Source organism: Sphaerodactylus townsendi, linkage group LG02 (assembly GCF_021028975.2).
Source record: "Sphaerodactylus townsendi isolate TG3544 linkage group LG02, MPM_Stown_v2.3, whole genome shotgun sequence".
In the NCBI taxonomy this organism is placed as follows: domain Eukaryota; kingdom Metazoa; phylum Chordata; class Lepidosauria; order Squamata; family Sphaerodactylidae; genus Sphaerodactylus; species Sphaerodactylus townsendi.
In genome coordinates this window covers 1404335-1422676 of record NC_059426.1, presented here as the reverse complement: position 1 = coordinate 1422676, position 18342 = coordinate 1404335, and the positions used below count along the sequence as shown (strand labels likewise).

Below are 18342 nucleotides of genomic sequence, written 5' to 3'. Positions count from 1 at the left end.
ACCACAAAAGAACTGAAAATATATACTGGACAGTCAGGGAGCCAACGAAGCAGAACACTGACAAAAGCATGTTTTTGTTGTGGCTCTCTACAACGTATTGCAAGTTACTTTAAGTGCCCTGCAAAAGGAGCACAATGCAAATATTGCAAAAATACTGGACATTTTGCTAAAGTGTGCTGAGACCGATGGAATAGCCATCAAGTACATTCAATTCAAGTGCCTGATGTAACTTGATCGTGGCGGATCGGCACTGTTGGTATTATTAGACCTTACCGCAGCATTTCATGTGGTCGATCATGACCTTTTGGTCCACCGCCTGGCCATTTCCGGGGTCCGGGGCATTGTCCTTCAATGGATTGCCTCGTTCCTCCGGGATAGGGGTCAGCAAGTGTGGCATGGGGACCAGGCTTCCTGAAGGTGCCCGCTGGATTGCAGTGTGCCCCAGGGGGCCTTGTTGTCCCTGCTTTTATTTAACATCTGAATGCGACCCCTTGCTCAGTTGGTGTGGAGCTTTGGGCTGGTCTGCCATCAATATGCTGATGATACCCAGCTCATTCTGATGATGGAGGGAGGGGCGGCCTCGGCCCCTACGGCTCTACAGCATTGACTGGAGGCGGTTGCTGGTTGGTTGAAGGCTAAAACTAAATCCATCGGTTATTGCACCGAGTAGCCGCTGGGACACACCTCGCAAAAGTCCTCCGAAGCCATGCTGGGGCTGCGGGACTTGGATCCGGCGCGCCTCCTGTCCTCGCGCAGGGCTCGAGTGACGGGAGGAAAGGAAGGGGGAACAACACCCCGACTGTGCGCGCCCAGGCCCCAGGTGGGGGACGGTGGCCGCCCTGGCGGGGGGCGCATCCAACTCAGGTTTTGCCCAGGGCGCCAGTTTGCCTAGGAACGCCACTGGGGGGGGGGGCACCATCCAGGCGACCTTCCCCGCTTGCTTGTCCGGCAGTCTGCGGGGGGAGGGGTCCCTGGAAGCGAGAGCAAGGAGAGCGGCGGAACCCTCCCTCCCTCGCGCCAAGCCCGGGCCGCGTCGGGGGTCGCCTTGACTGAGCCCGCTGCACCCCGGGGGAGGCCGGTTCCGGGACGCTCGGGCCTTCAGGGGCAGGCAATGCACCGTGGGAGGGGCGCGCCTCTTCCGGTGGCGGCGCTGAGGCTATGACGACAGAGGCGGCACGTGACCTTCAGCCTCAGGCGCCGCCCCCCACGCTCCGCCTTCCTTCCCTTCGCGTGCAGCGCGCCTGCCTTGAGCCGCCTTCCTCTTCAAAGTCCGGAAGCCCCGCCCCATCCGGTCTGCGCGGGGGGGGGGAGGAGGAGGAGGAGGCGGCGGCGCGGGACGGAGGCTGTCGGGGATGCTTCCGGTCGGGGCTGCCGCGCCGAAGAGGGCAGCCGCAGCGGCTTGACTTCGCGGCCAGGTGAGCCGTGGCGGCGGCGGCGGCGGCGGCTTCCGTGGGCAAAAGGCCGGGCCGAGAGGCCGGGCTTGGAGCTCCGCCGCCGTGGCCGGGAGGACTGCCGGTGCCGCCTGGCGTCCCTGGGGGGAAGGAGCCGGCGGGGGTGGTGGAGCGCCCATAGCCAAGAGCAGTCGGTGGCCTCTGAACGGCCTGATGGGCTGGCCGGTCCCTGGACTCTTGCCGGGCCAGCGCGAAGGGCCAGCAGCGGGCACCCTTTGCATCGTCGCAGTCGCCGGGCGGGCGCCTCCAGGAAGCGAGCCTTAGGGAGCTGCTGTCCTTTGGGGTTGCACTGCCGTGGCAGCTGGAGGTTCTCTCGATCGCTGGAGAGTCACGTGCTCCAGAGGGGGTTGGTGGCACTTCCTCGAGATGGCGGCTCTGGCAGCCAGTTCCCTTTGTGGGCGGGGGGGGGGGGGGGGGAGTGCTGGAGTTATCTGATGTCTCCCCCTGCTCTCTGCTGCTCTTCCCCGGGTGGTCCGTGCTGTTTCCTCAGGGCCATGCATGATGTTCTAGGCTTCCTTCACGCTTTCCTCCCTGTGCTGCCGCCGCCGTCCAGGCTTCACCCTCCTGGCTCGGGTCCATCGCAGAGTTTCCAGAGTTGGGACGATTTCCTCCTGCAGACTTTCTCTCCCCCTCTCCCCCATCAGCTGGAGCTCCCGTTGCCCCATGAGATTGCGGGCATCCCTCCGGTCACACTGGGTGGAAGTCCTTCCATCCACGTAAATGCTGTGGTGGATCCAGAAAAGATACACTAGGGGAGTTTTCACGCAGCAATAAACGTGTGTGAAGGCTTTGCTTTACCTTTGCAGGTGTGGGCTTAGGTGTCTTGCAGATGCAGTACAGTTGCCTCATCCAGTTTTCTCTTTGTATTTTCTGGTTCATTATTCTCCAGTCCAGCTGTAAAAAACATGATGCCCAAAATAATCTTTGAACCTCAACTTATGCAGCCTCAGAGTCAGGAGAAGTGCCATCCAGCAATACTCCATCCAAAGTCTCTGTTTATATCAAGCTAGCATTTTGAATTCTGTTGCCAAATGGCTCAAGAATTGGGATTTGAGCCCCCTGGGCCACAATAAAAGCTTTAGAATATTCTGAGTAATAATTGTGAATGGTTTCTATAAAATAACAATGGTTTTACATTTTCAAACAAAATGTTGCAGTTATCATTTGTAATGTTTGTACAAAGTTTTCAAAATCAATGCGAACTGAAAACAGTTGTAATGGTTTAGTTGTTTGTTGATGCATCCTGGTTGGGTTAAGGCTGATCTTTCCATCTTTATTCATTTAAAATATTGGAATCTTATTAAAACCAATAAGAAATCAAATTATTGCCCACTAGCAGGATATTGCCTGCTGTACTGCAACATATATGGAGAAGCTGTCCGTCAGGTCTGTAGTTCTCAGATCATGAATAGCCGGAAGACTTCGAAGAGACCACAAGGGCCAGCAAGTCCACCCCCAATGCAGAAACAAACATTCAGAGCACTCTTGACAGATGACCATGCAGCCTCTGTTTGAAAACCTCCAAGGAAGGAGACGCCAACACTGCCCCCCACCCCCCGGCAGTACAGCCCTTACCATCAGGAAGTTCTTCCTAATGTTTAGGTGGAATCTCTTTTCTTGCACCTGGGATCTCTTACTCCTTATTCTAGTCTCTGGACCAACAGAAAACAAGCTTGTTCCCTCTTCAACATGACATCCTTTCAAATATTTAAACATGGCTATCAAGTCACCCATTAACCTTCTCTTCTCCAGACTAAACATACGCAGCTCCCTAATTCTCTCCTCATAGGGCATGGATTCCAGACCTTTTGTCATTTTGGTTGCCCCCTGCATCCATTCCAGCCTGTCAATATCCTTCTTGAATTGTGATGTCCAGAACTTGACACAGTATTCCATGTGAGGTCTGACCAATGCAGAATAGAGTGGTACTATTATGTCCTTTTAGCTAGGCACCATACTCCTATTGGTGCAGCCCAGAATTGCATTGACTTTCTTGGATGCCACATCGCATTGCTGACTCATGTTCAGTTTTTGGTTCACTAAGACTCTCAGATCTCCTTCACACGGACTATTGCCAAGCCAGATGTCCCCCACATGTATTTGTGCATTTCACTTTTTTCTGCCTGAGTGTAGTATCATACATTTATCTTCTTTGAAATTCATGTTGTCAGTTTTGGCCCAGCTCTCTAATCTATCCAAGTCATTTTTAATTCTGTCATTTTAATTCTGGAAGGCATTAGCTACCGCTCTTAATTTGGTGCTATGTGCAGATTTGATTAGCATGCCCTCTATTCCATCATCCAAGGCATTGATAAAAATATTGAATAGCGCTGGGCCCAGGACAGAATCCTGTGGCACCCCACTAGTTACTTCTTTCCAGGATAAGGATGAGCCTTTGGATTTGGTTAGTCAAGCAGTTACAAATCCACCTAACAGTAGCATAGTATAGCCCACATTTTACTAGCATGCTTGTAAGAACAGCATGGGGAACTTGTCAAAGGCTTTACTGAAGTCAAGGAATACGACATCAACAGCATTACCTTCGTCTACTAAGCTTCTCACTATCAAAAAAAAGGAGAGAAGATAAATTTGGCATGATGTGTTGATTTGTGAGCGCGGCCTTTCCTTTACAAATCATTTAATGATCTGCTGTATAATCAATATTGATGTCAGGCTGACTGGACTCTAATTGTCTTTTTTCTCTTTTTGAAGATGGGGACAACATTAGCCCTTCTCCAGTCTTTTGCAAGTGATTTTTGCAACCTCATTTTTTCTCCTCATTGGAACTGTGAAATTGTGCCTTCCAGAGATCAAACTCCCATCCATCATGCACTCCCTTTCTGTTTCCACATTCTTAACCACAAGATCGCACCCAGTAGTTCCTAAGTTTACTGAAATCAGCTTTCTTAAAATCTAGAATGCATGTCTGACTATTCTTGGCATCTGCTTTCCACTGTACAACAAACTCCAGGAGAACATGGTCACTCCCATGTAAGCATCCTACCATACCCACCACATTAACCAGGTCATCATTGTCAGTTAGGAACAGTTCTAAAATAGTTGAACGCCTTGGAACCCCCTTGTATCTAAAATGTCTGAACCCCTTGTATCCTCTTGTGGCTCATGAGATTGCCTTCAAGGCAAGTGAAGAATTTATTGGACCTCATAGACCAGGTACTCAGGAGCAGCAGCAGAAGGCCATTGCTTTCACATCCTGCATGTAAGCTCCCAAAGGCACCTGGTGGGCCACTGCGAGTAGCAGAGTGCTGGACTAGATGGACTCTGGTCTGATCCAGCAGGCTAGTTCTTATGTTCTTAGTGTTGGCAGTTTGACTTCCAACAGATATCAGGATAATTGAAATTTCCCATTACTACTGCTTCTCTCCTTTCTGAAAGTTTGGTCATTTGTTCCAGGAAGTCATCATCCAACTCCTCAGTTTGTGGTAGACCTGCACAATGACATCACTGTTGGGGTGCTGTGTGGTTTCCAGGCTGTCTGGCCGTGTTCTAGCAGCATTCTCTCCTGACGTTTTGCCTGCATCTGTGGCTGGCATCTTCAGATCCTCTGAAGATCCTCTGAAGATGCCAGCCACACAGCACCACAGTGATTCCGGCCGTGAAAGCCTTTGACAAGACATCACTGTTGTTTCCCTCCCTCTTAATTTTTACCCAGATGGCTTCTTGGTTTTATGATCTAGACCTGCTCACAGGTGTAATCATCCCTGATATAAAATGCTACTCCTCTTTTCCATATGGAAGATCCCAGGTTCTGTCTCTAACAACTTAAATTTAAAGCATTTATAATGCAGGCCAAGAAAGTACACCGTCCTGAGCTAGATGGATTCAGTGCTGTCCTAAGAAGAGTTGCACCTTTCTGTGCCCACTGACACCAACGGATTTAGAAGGATGTAGCTCCGCTTAGGGTCAAACTGGGTATCAGAGAGGTTCCTGGGGAATGGTATGTTCAATGTATTGGGCCTTCTGTGATGCAAAATAAGCAGCTTTTATGTGGACTTTTGTGTTGTAGACTGCAGACAGCAGTTATGCTAACTCTGGCAAGCAAACTAAAGCGGGATGATGGTGTCAAGGGGCCCCATGCGTCGAACTCGGCTTCTGATTCAACTCGGAGAGTGTCAGTTAGAGATAAATTGCTCATTAAAGGTAATTCTGTTTTGTTTGACAATATTGTTGCATCATCAACTAACTCAAGTACAATACTGTTCAAAGTAATACAGAGATGCCAACATGCTTCTTCCAGTTGAGCAAGAGTAGCTAACCCTCTGCTTCCTCTCATTTCATTTACATTGTTTATTGTCCCTGAGAATCAAGGTAGGTAGTTGCAGTCAGATGTAGCCAACAGGATGAGACATCTTATAAGCAAGATAATTAGGAGCAGGATTGCAGCAATCTGAAACAAAGCAATAGTATTCCATGTGCTAAGTTAAATAATGCAGAAAATGGTGGAAAAAATGCACTGAGTAGAATGCACATCTGTAGAAAAAATGCATTGAGAGAAAGTAATGCTTACAGCAGAACGGTAAGACATGCTATACTCAGTGTTGTAGTCCGCAATCACAGTCCCTTTGTTGAACAGCCTTTCTGAACCATTCCATTATAATATAGCTGCGTTACCTTTATAAATATCCCTTCCTAAACAGTTCTGTTTTTCATGGTTTGCAGAATAAAGTAATGGGGAGTGGGATTGCCTGGCCTCCCAGGCAGGCCATTTCATAAGGTGGGGATCACAATAGGGAATGCACCTGTATGCATAGCTGTTGATCTTTCCTGTTTGCATCATGGAATCTGCAGAGGTCTACTCAGATGAGTGAAGCTATTATATCATCATAGAGTTGGAAGGGGCCATACCGGCCATTGAGTCCAACCACCTGCTCAATTCAGGATCACCCTGGAGCATCCCAGACAAGAGTTTATCCATCGGTTTCTTGAAGACAGCCAGAGCTAGGGAGCTCAGCATCATTCTAGGCAGCCAACTCCTTTGTTGAACTACTCAGACTATAAAAGGTTTTTTTCCTAATATCCAGCCCTTACCTTTCTGCCTATAATTTATACCCATTATTGCGAGTCCTCTCCTTTGCTCCCTACCCTCCTCTAAGTGACAAATACTTAAAAGAGATCAATAATATCTCACCACAACTTTCTGTTCTCCATACTGAAAATTACCAGGCCCCTGAGCCTTTCTTCGTACAGCTTGGCCTCCAGGTGCCTGATCATCCTTGTTGCTCTCTTCTGTACCCACTCCATTCTGCACCCACTTTTTGAAATGAGGCTTCTTGTTTGCACTTGGCCACTTTTCCAGTGCATTTAGATCTTGTTGAGTTCTATATTGCAAGGGATTTTGTGCTACTTTCCCCAATTTGGTGTCATTTCCAGGTTTAATGAGTAGTGCCTCCATGCCTTCGTCCTGATCATTTGTAAAATTTTTGAAAAATTCCTGGCCCACAATTGAGCTGTGTGGCACCCCAGTGGACACTTCCCTCCATTCAGATGAAATGCTGTTGACAGCTACTCTCTGGATGTGGTTCTCCAACCAATTTCCTATCTATCAGACTAGTCTGGGTCTAGTCTGGAGTTCTGCAGCTTACCTATGAAGTTATGGGAAACTCTTTCCAAAGCTTTACTGAACTTCAGGTAGATAATGTTGACAGCATTGCCATCATTGGTAAGCTTATTGCTTGATCAAAGAAGGAAACAAGGTTGGTCAGGCAGATCTGTTGGGACCAAATCTATGCTGACTTCCCATCAGACTGTCCTTTAGATGCTTGCAGATTGGCCCCTTTAAACCTGCTTCAGTATCTTCCTTGCTTTTTTGAAGATGGGGATAGCATTTGCCATCCTCCAAGAGGCCTTGAAGGTGGTGGACAATGGCTATGGAAACTCTCTAAAAAGTTCTTTGAGTACTCTTGGGTGCATACAGTCTGGCTTGGAGGGTTTGTATGCATCCAATGCAGCCAGGTCCCTCTCAACAGCCTCCCTGTCCTCATCAACCAGCAGCCCAGAGCCCATGACTTGGAGGAGTTTGGATTTATATCCCCCCTTTCTCTCCTGCAGGAGACTCAAAGGGGCTGACAATCTCCTTGCCCTTCCCCCCTCACAACAAACACCCTGTGAGGTGGTTGGGGCTGAGAGAGCTCCGAGAAGCTGTGACTAGCCCAAGGTCACCCAGCTGGCATGTGTGGGAGTTCACAGGCTAATCTGAATTCCCCAGATAAGCCTCCACAGCTCAGGCGGCAGAGCGGGGAATCAAACCCGGTTCCTCCAGACTTGCCTTTTACCATCTCTTGATGAATCCATTCTCTTTCTCATGGAAAAATCTGAGGTGAAATAGGCATTGAGGCTTCCTGCTGTCTCCCTGTCCTCTTCTAGAGTTTCTCTATTTTCATCCAACAGTGGAATGATTGCCTCTTTTACCTTGTGTTTGCTCCTCACATATCTGAATAAACTTCTCTTTTTGTAGCAAGCCTTTCTGGCCAGCATCACCTCACTGTGATCTTTGGACTCTCTTATGGCAGCTCTGATGCTCTTCTTTAAAGGTATATCCATCCGTCCATTTCTTGAGCGTTCCCTCTTTTTGCCTTAACTCATCACTCTGTTCATCCACAGTGGCTTCTTAGATCCTCTGCCGTGTTTCCATCTTGTTGGAATAGTGATGGCTTGAGCTTGCAAGAACTCTTATTTTAGGAGAGCCTACCCTTCACGTGCGCCTTTCCCTTACAGAATTCTTGCCCCTAGAACGGCTCTCCTTATGCATCTGAATTTTTAAACGTCATGTCTGGGTATGAACCATCTGCCCCATCTGCCATCTAACTCTTGCCTATTGGCTAATATTAAGTTGAGCTTGGCCTCAGACACTGTCCTCTTCCACAGCAATCCCCGTTAATGCTCCCCACCAGTTTGGGAAAGGCAGAAAACGCTCACTTTGCCAGCCAGCAGCTCCTTCTCTCATCCCAACTGATTGAATGTCAGAACCCCAATAAATCCACAAAGACTCTTGTTGTAGAACAGCAGCTTTATTGGTTCAGGGTCTACCTTGGCAAAGCCAAGACTGAGAATTGCCCGCGAAAACTGCAATAATAAAACTGCGGCGTTCCCAATGTTCCTTACATCCAGTCAAAATCTTAGGGGTGCGAGAGGCAATGGGACCACCCCCCATAGGGCTACCGTCCATTTGATCAAACCGGATAGTTTCAGTCAGGGCCACTGGCTGGAGTTTTAAAGCTTCCACCAATCGGGGGTGAATCAGGCAATGAGAGCAGCCCGTGTCCACAAGTGCTTGCACCAGCAACTTCGGGCAGCCAGGACCCTGAGTCAGAACAAGGGGCAGGATTATAGGATCACTCACCCGTTCAGCTTGCGGGGGCTCCCATGGAATCGGCTGATCCAGTCCCTCCGCAGAGACTGCGGCAGCACGGGCACCTCCCTTCTGAGGCGGTTTTCCAGGCTTGTAAGGTTTGGCCACGGGGGTAGAGGTGGCAGAAGGGGGAACCTTCTTGGCTGGACAGGCAGATGCAAAGTGGCCCCCATTTCCACAGTAGAGACAGAGGTTGAGGCGGCGGCGGTGGCCATTTTCCACTGGGGAAAGCTGACGTCGTGGCTGAGTGGAGCACACTGCTTTCGGGCTGGGGGCGCCCCCCTTACGCGACGGAAGCGTTGGAGCTCTCCCAACCGATACACCGAGGGTGGCTGCTTCGCGCATCCTGGCATCGAATCTGTTTTTTACTAAGAGCTTGAGACTTGAGTAAGACTTGTTTTAAGGTCTAACTTTTTTGCAAACCACATTCATGTTTCAGATAATTTATTCTTTTAATTACTTCATTTACAGCCCACCTTTTTGTTTAGGCAAAACTGAAAGTTCTGAGGCATGAGATGCCATAATACCACAAAGGTAAAAGACGATGCAGTGAATCCAGGTGATACATAAAATAAAAAGAAGTTGTATCTAGCCATGCTAAGTCCAGAATTAAGATAAAATCCCCAAGAATGCAGTCCATATCAAACCTTTCCTTAGGACCGACCAAATGTTACATAACGACCCCCAAGCTTGTGACAGCACCAGAGGCCAAGACCTCATCAACTGCTATCCTGACAAAACTGAGGGGAGGAAACAGGCTCCTGTTATGTATCATTAGGTTGGGCCTGATGAAAGCTATGAGATGTAGTGCGTTCTTGATACATACAGTAAATATTTCTGCAGACTGCAATTCTGCTTCCTTCTAGAATCAGCCTCCCAGACAGCTCTCATCCTTTTCTGTTTTGTGTGTCCTGTGAGATGATGAAATGTGGCCACAGCCAGCCCAGACTTCCAATGAGGTGGATTGGTCACTCTGTCAGAATCAGTTCCAGTGTTCCCTCAATGCACTTTGAGTTGTTTCCCGTTCCCTTATGTTTCATAGTAAACCAAGAGCTACAATCTGTACAAGGGTAAAGGCTTCAGGAGAAACCGGCCTATCTCTGGCTGTTTTTTGATTTTTCAAAACTTTTTAAATAGCTATGATGAACTGAATCAGGAACAAATGGCAGAAGAAGTCCAGGGCACAATTAGCAGTAGATCAAATGGGGGGCGGGGCGGGGGAGGTATTGGCGGGAAAGGTTTTCAGGTTCCCTTTGCATCATTTTGTCATTCATATCTTGAAAACAATTGTCACTTTTACATACGTGCTGCTGAATTCTTCTGCAAATGGATTGGTGAACTTAACTTGATAATTTTCTCACTCCATAAAGAGCCAGCTTGGTGTAGTGGTTAAGAGGGGCTGACTCTAAACTGGAGAACACGAGGTTCGATACTCTGCTCCTCCACATGAAACCTACTGGGTGTGACCTTCCTTGAGCCAGTCACAATTCTCTCAGAACTCTCAGCACCTGCTTCCCAAAGTGCCTGTTGAGGGGACTGTGATCCACTTTGAGACACCTTATGTTAGAGCAAAGTGGGGTATAAAAAACAACTCAATTGGATTAGTGAACTTAGTTGAGAATTTGCAAAGTTGCAGAATGTTTTCCATCATATGTCAAGGCTGAACAATAGACAGAAATATAGTGAAGTATTTTGAGATAAAGAAGGAATAAATGTTCTGTTTGTTATCATGGAGTGAAAAAATTATCCACATCCTTTCTGTCAATGATGCACTATAGGTTTTGCATTGGCAACTATTTAGGAAGTTACTCTGTAGAAAGCATTGTAGTTTCTTTTTAAAATGAAATGTATTCACATTTATATGAAATATAGGGAAATATTAATACACTCTTTATTTCTTAACAGAAGTTGCAGAACTTGAAGTAAATTTACCTTGTAAGTACCTTAAACAACTTGTTTTGTGCTGTAAAATGAACTCTTGTTTTCCAACTTTAATGGGAGAAATTTAAACTTATATTAAAATCAATCTGCCAGTGATGTGGATTCCCATTGATCTATGCCATCATGTCCAAAAATATAAACTTTGCATTAGGTTGTATACTGTATTTTCCTTATTATAATTTATACCCATTAAAATATCAGCAATGGGTGATGTTAGTATTGTAGTATTAATTATTGACATGCAACTGTAATGTAGTGTGTGTAAGAAAAGGGAGACTGCAAAACCAATAAATGGAATGGGCAGTTTGATTGAAAGTAGAGTTTTGAGCATGGTTTCTGGAGGTATAGACTTCAAATTTGTGTCATGTATTTTCAGATGTTTGTGTTTATTTTCAGGTACATGTAAAGTGAGCTTTTCTGACCCAAATAAACTCCATCATTTTCATCTTACTGTAAGCCCAGGTAATCTTTTTTAGAAATGTATTGAAGTGTATTATGTGACTCTCATGTAACCCTGAGCCCAAAGTGTTAATGTTGCCTGTTAGATATGAACCCTGATTTCAGAACTAATCTTCCCATAGTAGTTACGAAACTTAAAGTAAAAGGTCATTTGAACAGAACTGTAGGCAAAATGGTTAGAATGATATACTTGGCCTGTTTTAAAATCCCATTATCTAAAAAATAAGTTGTACTAAAGAAGAACAAAAACCAACAAAATTGCCAAAATTTATATGATGTAGAGGATTGTTTATTCATTGTGTGATTATTCATGATTTTAGTTCTGAAATGACTCTGGGGCATCAGGACGTCTCCCTTTCTGTTACTTATTAAGAGAAGATTGAAGGATATAACTGAGTATTTTATATATATATTTTATTTAAGACTTTTTAATGCAGCCTTTCTACACTAATATCACCCCAGTACACTAATACCATCCCAGTACACTACACTACACTAATAACATCCAAACATTTCAACATTAAACAGCATTTACAATAAAGTATGTATAAAACAAACAATTCAACAAACACTTGAACAAACACACATAACCTCGTAAGGAAAGAGAGCCAATGACAAACAAAACAAAACCCCTTCACCTGTTGTTGGAGATCAATGACAGAGTTCTGGAACAAGACCGGACTGATATTGGTTCTGGTGGATTTTCCGGGCTGTGTGGCCGTGGTCTGGTGGATCTTGTTCCTAAGCCTGTGATACACCTTTGAAGATGCCAGCCACAGATGCAGGCGAAACGTTGGGAACAAGATCCACCAGACCATGGCCACACAGCCCGGAAAACCCACCAGAACCAGTTGAATCTGGCCGTGAAAGCCTTAGACAATACACAGGACTGATATGGTTCCTCTGACCCATTCCAGTCAACATTCTGGCTGCAACATTCTTTACCAACTGGAGCTTCCGTACAGTCTTCAAGAGCAGCCCCACACAGAGCACACTGCTGTAATCTTAAATGGATATTACCAAGGCATACACTGCAGGGGCAAAATCTTTCCCACCCAGGAAGGGCTGTACCTGGCACTGTATCCTAATCCAGTAACACACCAAGCTACGAGCCTGCTCCTTTAGAGGAATGCAACCCCTGACAGAATGAGGAATACCCCAGTCCCTAATCCATCCTTTCCTCCATCAGCAGCACCTCCATTTCAGTGCAATAAAGTTTCTGTATGTAAGTTGTAATTCCTCCCCAAACTGCCCTTCATTGTTTCTGCAGCCTGTCTTGGACCGGTAGAATGCTCAGGGTAGGCCAGAGTGACATCCACATGCTCAGCCCAGATCTCTATCATGAAACCAAGCCTGGGAGAGCCAACCCTGTTTCAGTGAATTCTGGGTCCTTTTCTCCAATAACTGCAACCAGCTGAGTTCTCAAAGATTTATTGGAAAACAGAAATAAAAGAAATAAAATAAAATACGGTTACAGAGCACCTTGCATATCAGACCAAACAATTTCATCCTCAAAGTTTGCCTCCAAAGAGACTTTCTCTCCCTCCCCTTGTGAAGGAATGCTTCTGTTGGCAGTTACAGAATCTGCCACGTCAATATAGACTGCTTTGACTGGTTGTGTAATTACAGTTGCATCACCTCGTGGAAAATCCACCTTCTCACACATATCACAATTTATGCAAAATTCCAGCAAATCTTTATGCATGTCAGGCCAAAATAAATTTTTTGCACTTTTGCCAAGGTTTGTTCAATCCCCAAATGCCCCAACATTGGAGCTTTGTGAGCTGTATTCCACACCTCCTGTATGAATTTCTTTGGGACCACCAGCTTTCTGATTACCCCATTACCCCCCAGAGATTCCTTTTCCAGTAGTTCCCTGTACAGTACACCTTCCTCCCCAAAAAATCTCACAGAGTTACCAATGGTCAGCTGTGCAGGGTTGTCTGCTACCTCTTCCCTGCAACCAGCCAAGGTAGGTCAGTTACCCTGTGCTTTCTTAAACTCATCAGAACTTTGCAAAGAGTTGTCATTTGGAGCAATCGCTCTCTCTTCCTCAAAGAGGCCTGCCTGCATCTCCAGGTCTCCTGCTGTGATAGGCTTTTCGCTAACTTCGGGCACCTGTTGCAAATCACTGCCAGGTAGAGAAGTTAACCCTTGGTAATATTGCCCTCGCCTTCTAGCTCACTACAAATGGGCAGAGGCAATTCACTTTGTCCCGACAGTTCAGGACTCCCTTCTGGCATTGCTGTTTCACACATCCCCTCTGGCTGCTGCTTTGTAATACTGGCAGCCGAAGTTAACCCTTTCTCCTCTCCCTTTTCACACAACTTTTCATCTTCCACAACCCCATCACAAACAACATTTTCCTGGGATCTAGTGGAAACATTCATTTTAGCAGTTACATGCAAATCAATATCATTTATTAAGCTTACACCAACTTCATGAGGCAATACAATCACCTGTCCACATTGCTTGTGCACCTGAATGGACTGTCCCGGAATCCCCGGCTCTCTTTTCATGCTTTCAACCCAACGTTCTTGTTTTTGGAGGATGCTGTCCTTCACACCGCAGGTCCTCTGCTGCTGGATCAGTCTCATGGAGGTCATCCTCACTGCTGGCTTTGGTGAAGTAGTCTTCTGTTCCCTTTGGCAATGCCCCCCCCCCCCCTTTCAAGAAGGATGCTGTTGACTGCAGACTTCTGTCGCTCTCTCTCCATCCCTGCTTCCGAGTTAAACCACATCCCAGCTGCAAACTGTTGTCTCTCTACCCCCCCCCCCCCCCCTCTCTCTCCGGAACAGACACATAACTTGCATCTGAATGGAAACGCATTCCAGCCACCGGCTTGGCTCTCTCTCTCCTGAGAGTTTTCTCCCCCCCAGCTTCAAACTTTGGAGATTGCTTTCTCTGGCACGATTCTTGCTGTGCCATCAAGAAATTCAAAATAAGATGTTGACCCAGCATAAAGCTTCTTAGGAGTGCCGTCCAGCTATCCTCACTCTCCGGGAACTGCTCCCCCTCCGGGAACTGCTCTGGGGCCACCTGCTCAAGCCTAGAGCCCTGCCCCCTCCGCTTTCCCCTGTGGGATGCTGATGGCTCACCTCCTCTCCAAGCATTCATGCTGTCCTGGTAATCCATCCCGGCCTCTGAAAGACCCTCAGAGCCTCTGGTTACCAGCTTGCACACTGGAGTCTTGGATCCTGCAAAATGCTGCCACCGTATCATGAAACCAAGCCTGGGAGAGCCAAGCCTGTTTCAGTAAATTCTGGGTCCTTTTCTCCAATAACTCCAACCAGCTGAGTTCTCAAAGATTTATTGGGAAAAAAGAAATCAAAGAAATAAAATAAAATGTGGTTACAGAGATTTGCTCAGCTGAATAAACTCTTATGGATCTTTTGGGACATCCAGCCCAGAGGTGCTTTGTTCTTAGTCTCCAAGAAAACTTCCCTCATTGCCATAGGGTCCCCACAGCCTTTGAAGTTTCTTATTTGGGCATCTTCCTGTCCTGGGTAAATTTCCATGGCCTTTGGGTTTCTCCATCCAGAGGTCTTGAGATCAAAGGCCGATTTTTACATGTAGGTGTGATGCTGCTAGATTCACAGTACAATTCCATCACACTCTCCCAGCAATTTTACATAGATGTGGGGAGGGGGGAGGATGCAAAATTGGGGAGCCTATAGGCCTAGGAGCAAGCAGCAACCCTCTAGCATCATACTCTGAAACCTGCCTTCGAGATCAGACCCAAGCCAGAGAACAGGGCCTCCCAGTCCTAACCCTGAAAAACAGTCCAGAAGGATACCAGTGATAAACCAGAAGCCTCTGAGAGGTCTCAGAGAATCAAGAGAGTCGCATTTTCTCTGTCCACCTCTTGGCACAAGTCATCCACTGGGGCGACCAAGGATGTTTCAGTTCCATAACCAGGCCTCAAACCAGACTGGGACAGATCCAAACAGTCCAATCCATTCAGGAATCCCTGCAGTTGCCTGCTCAGGAATGGTACTTATGAGGCTAAATAGCAGGGATGCCTCAAGACAGAAGTGGTCCCCCCCTCAAGGAGGCCTTTTCTGTCTTCTGGTCTCCAGTCCACCCCCACCCCGTCCACAATATTTTTATGCTGCCAGGTGGAATGGGGATCCTCTGATCTTGTCACTGGTCAAGTTGGAACAGATGCAAGAGACTGTATACACAAAGGTCTTAGCACAATCATGGTTTCTTTCCCTCCATCACCCCCATGGAGTAGGCTTTAAAGTGAACTCCAGCCTTGTAAGATTCATCTCAATTCTTTCTCCACACTTTCCCCATAGGTGTCTCCTTTGTGTTTTCGTTGTCCACAACCCCCCGTCAACCAAGGGGCTGACCGGAAGGGGCACTTAGATGCACTCATGTCAGTTGCTTGTGTTATTTTCGCACTCCATAGTTCAACCAGTGGATGAACTTGTACTTCAAGTGGTTGGAATATCTGATCAGGCCTGGAAAGATGCAAGTTCTAACCCCTCCTTCCATGAAGATTGCTGCATGATGTGGGGTGTGGGTGGACTGGAAACCAGAAGACAGAAAAGGCCTCCTTAAGGGGGGGACTACTTCTGCCTTGGGGCATCCCTGCTATTTAACCTCATAAGTACCATTCCTGAGCAGGCAACTTCAGGGATTCCTGAATGGATTGGATTGTTTGGATTGGATTGTTTCTTGCATCAGCAGGAAAATGCCTTAATGCAGTCTGAAAACCAGTTAGATCCATCAGGCCAAGGGGGCAGACCATCTTTATGAATCTCCCACCCCTTCACAGACTTGGCATCCCTGCAGCTCTAAACCCCAGCAGTGATCCGTCTATGACAGGGGTAGGGAACCAATTGGCCATGCTGACAGAGGCTGATGGGAATTGTAGTTCCTGAACATCTGGAGAGCCGCAGGTTCCCTACCCCTGGTCTATGACATGGGAACAGCATTTAATCTCCCCAACTTCTGACCAGCTTCTTCTTGCCCCGGGCAGAGCAACAGATCAAGAGTGTGACCTGCACTGTACCTGCGGCCTGTTATTACCTGAGTCCGGTCCATGAAATCCTGAGCCCCTCTAGCACAAAAGTGCCTTGACATGGATGTTGAAGATCCTATCAGCTTAAGAGTCTTCAACACCTGCTCTGAAATCATCTGCACCATTTCTGGCAGGGAGTTGACTGAGAAAATAGGTGGGCCGTATATCAACGGGATCTCTCTCCTGCCTCCCTTGCCTAAAGCTAGTTATTCACCCTCAAAATTAGCAGGGCCTCAAGCCAGGAAGATAGAACCCCCTGACCCTGCCCACCAGGCCTGTGTGGATGCATCGCTGAGTCCCCTGCAGGGCATAGTTGGGGAATGTTAACACACACCCCATCCCCTCCAGCCGGGTATCAGGGACAAATGACATCTCAGCCCTTTCATCTAGAATTACATCCTCAATGGCTGCTGTTTTATTTGTGACTGATCTAGCATTTAAAAGGAAAATATAACCAGCATCACTCTTGTCCTTTCCACACAACACAAATAAAACGTTTTCAGGCAGAAAATAAAACATGTCCTTCATGGAGTTCTGCAATGTTTTTAGCTGAAAACATTTTATTTCCAACCTGGAAACGTTTTATTTGCATGCTGTTCCCTAACGATTCTTTTGGGAAACCGTTTTGCAAATGTTTTCACTTTTCATGATGTTTCGTGTGTCCCCTGGACTTCCTCGTTGGTGCCATTTTCTGAGGTTGTGCCGGCTTTCTGTGTTTTTGTCAGCTTTTTTAAATTTTGGGGGGTTTGTGTCTTAGTAGCTACAAAGACACAAACCCTAGAGAATTGCAGCATGAGCCTTTGAAGCTTTGTAGCATCAAATCCAAGGAATTTTTTTTAAGAAGAAAGGGAACGACCACAAAATGGAGTGATGATGGAAAAAGGATTCTCCCCTTTTGATAGTTTCAAAGTTTCAGAAATTTTACATTACTTCTTGGAAGAAGGGCAGAATAAAAATATTATGAGTTATTTAAAATTTAGTCATCTCAGAGAAAGTAGTGCCACTGTCCAAGAGAGCACATCAATTGTGTACACTCCAGTCAGTGGCAAAGCGCCAGAAGACAGCCCCTGCCGCTGCCAAAGAGCTCCCTCTGCCAAAGAACTCCCTCCACCTCTGTTGCCAAAAAAACCCCACCCTCCCCACTGCTGCTGTCAAACTCTGCCTGAAGAAAACCCCAGAACAAACCTTTTCCTCCTCCAAGCGGTGTGGCCACCAACACACCGGAGGTGGAAGATTCCCCGGCCTTAACCCCCCTCACCCCCGTGTGTTGCTAGTTGTGCCACTCGGAGGAGGAAAAGGTTTGTTTGGGGGGGGTTGTGGAAGTGTGGGGAGTTCTGCAGTGGCGGGCTGGGGAAGTTCAGCAGGGAAAGTTTAGCAGAGGGCTGGGCTTGTGGGGGAGGGCTTGTGGGATTCAAAATGTCCTCCCCCGCGTATGAACCAGGTGAATGACACTTGGGTCGTCTGTCCCTTCTGACCCCTCCCCCAGTTTTGCCAGTGACTCCTTGTGTTGCAGGTAGTATCTTTAGAATTAAATTTACCACAGTGTGCTTATTATTGAGTCAGAACATGTTCTGAATTAATATAACGTTAATTATTTTGCTTAAATAGACAGCTTAACCAAAATATGAGGGTGTTGCAGAAAATTGTCAAAAATCAAACACATCTACTACGCTGCTGGTACTGGCATCAGTATAGACTAAAAGGCAGTCAAAGTGCTATATGTGGGGTGATTAGTCCCATTTGAATGTGATTTGTTATTTTAGTATATTGAACACTTGTTTACTTTATAATTCTACACACTTTATTATAACAGCATTTTAACTATCTGTTAGTTTGTATTGTTGCCAGTACCAGCAGTGTGGCAGGTTAATTTTTTTGGTGCCAGCATGGCTCCGATTAAAAGGCTTGATTTAAATCATTATTTTCTACATTGTAATTATAATATTTATTTATTAAATTTCTTGAGCACTCTTTCCTGTCACGACAGACTCAAAGGCTCATTCCGCACATGCAGAATAATGCACTTTCAAACTGCTTTCAGTGCTCTTTGAAGCTGTGCGGAATGGCAAGATCCACTTGCAAACAGTTGTGAA

At 46.6% G+C, this 18342-nt stretch overlaps 1 protein-coding gene across 5 annotated transcripts in view; it reads left to right on the top strand.

Annotated features, from left to right (window-relative positions):
• The first annotated feature begins 1253 nt into the window (after positions 1–1253).
• Positions 1254–18342, top strand: part of UBE2F (ubiquitin conjugating enzyme E2 F (putative)) — a 78747-nt gene continuing 61658 nt past the window's right edge. For 4 of the 5 annotated variants that reach the window (XM_048486578.1, XM_048486574.1, XM_048486575.1 and 1 more), the window contains exons 1-4: positions 1254–1415; positions 5479–5612; positions 10726–10755; positions 11158–11223. In XM_048486578.1, coding sequence (XP_048342535.1) covers positions 5495–5612; positions 10726–10755; positions 11158–11223 — 214 coding nt within the window. In that variant the 5' untranslated portion in view covers positions 1254–1415; positions 5479–5494. Of the gene's footprint in view, positions 1416–5478; positions 5613–7926; positions 8003–10725; positions 10756–11157; positions 11224–18342 lie in introns of those variants that run through there. The other variant, XM_048486577.1, reaches the window with a different exon arrangement.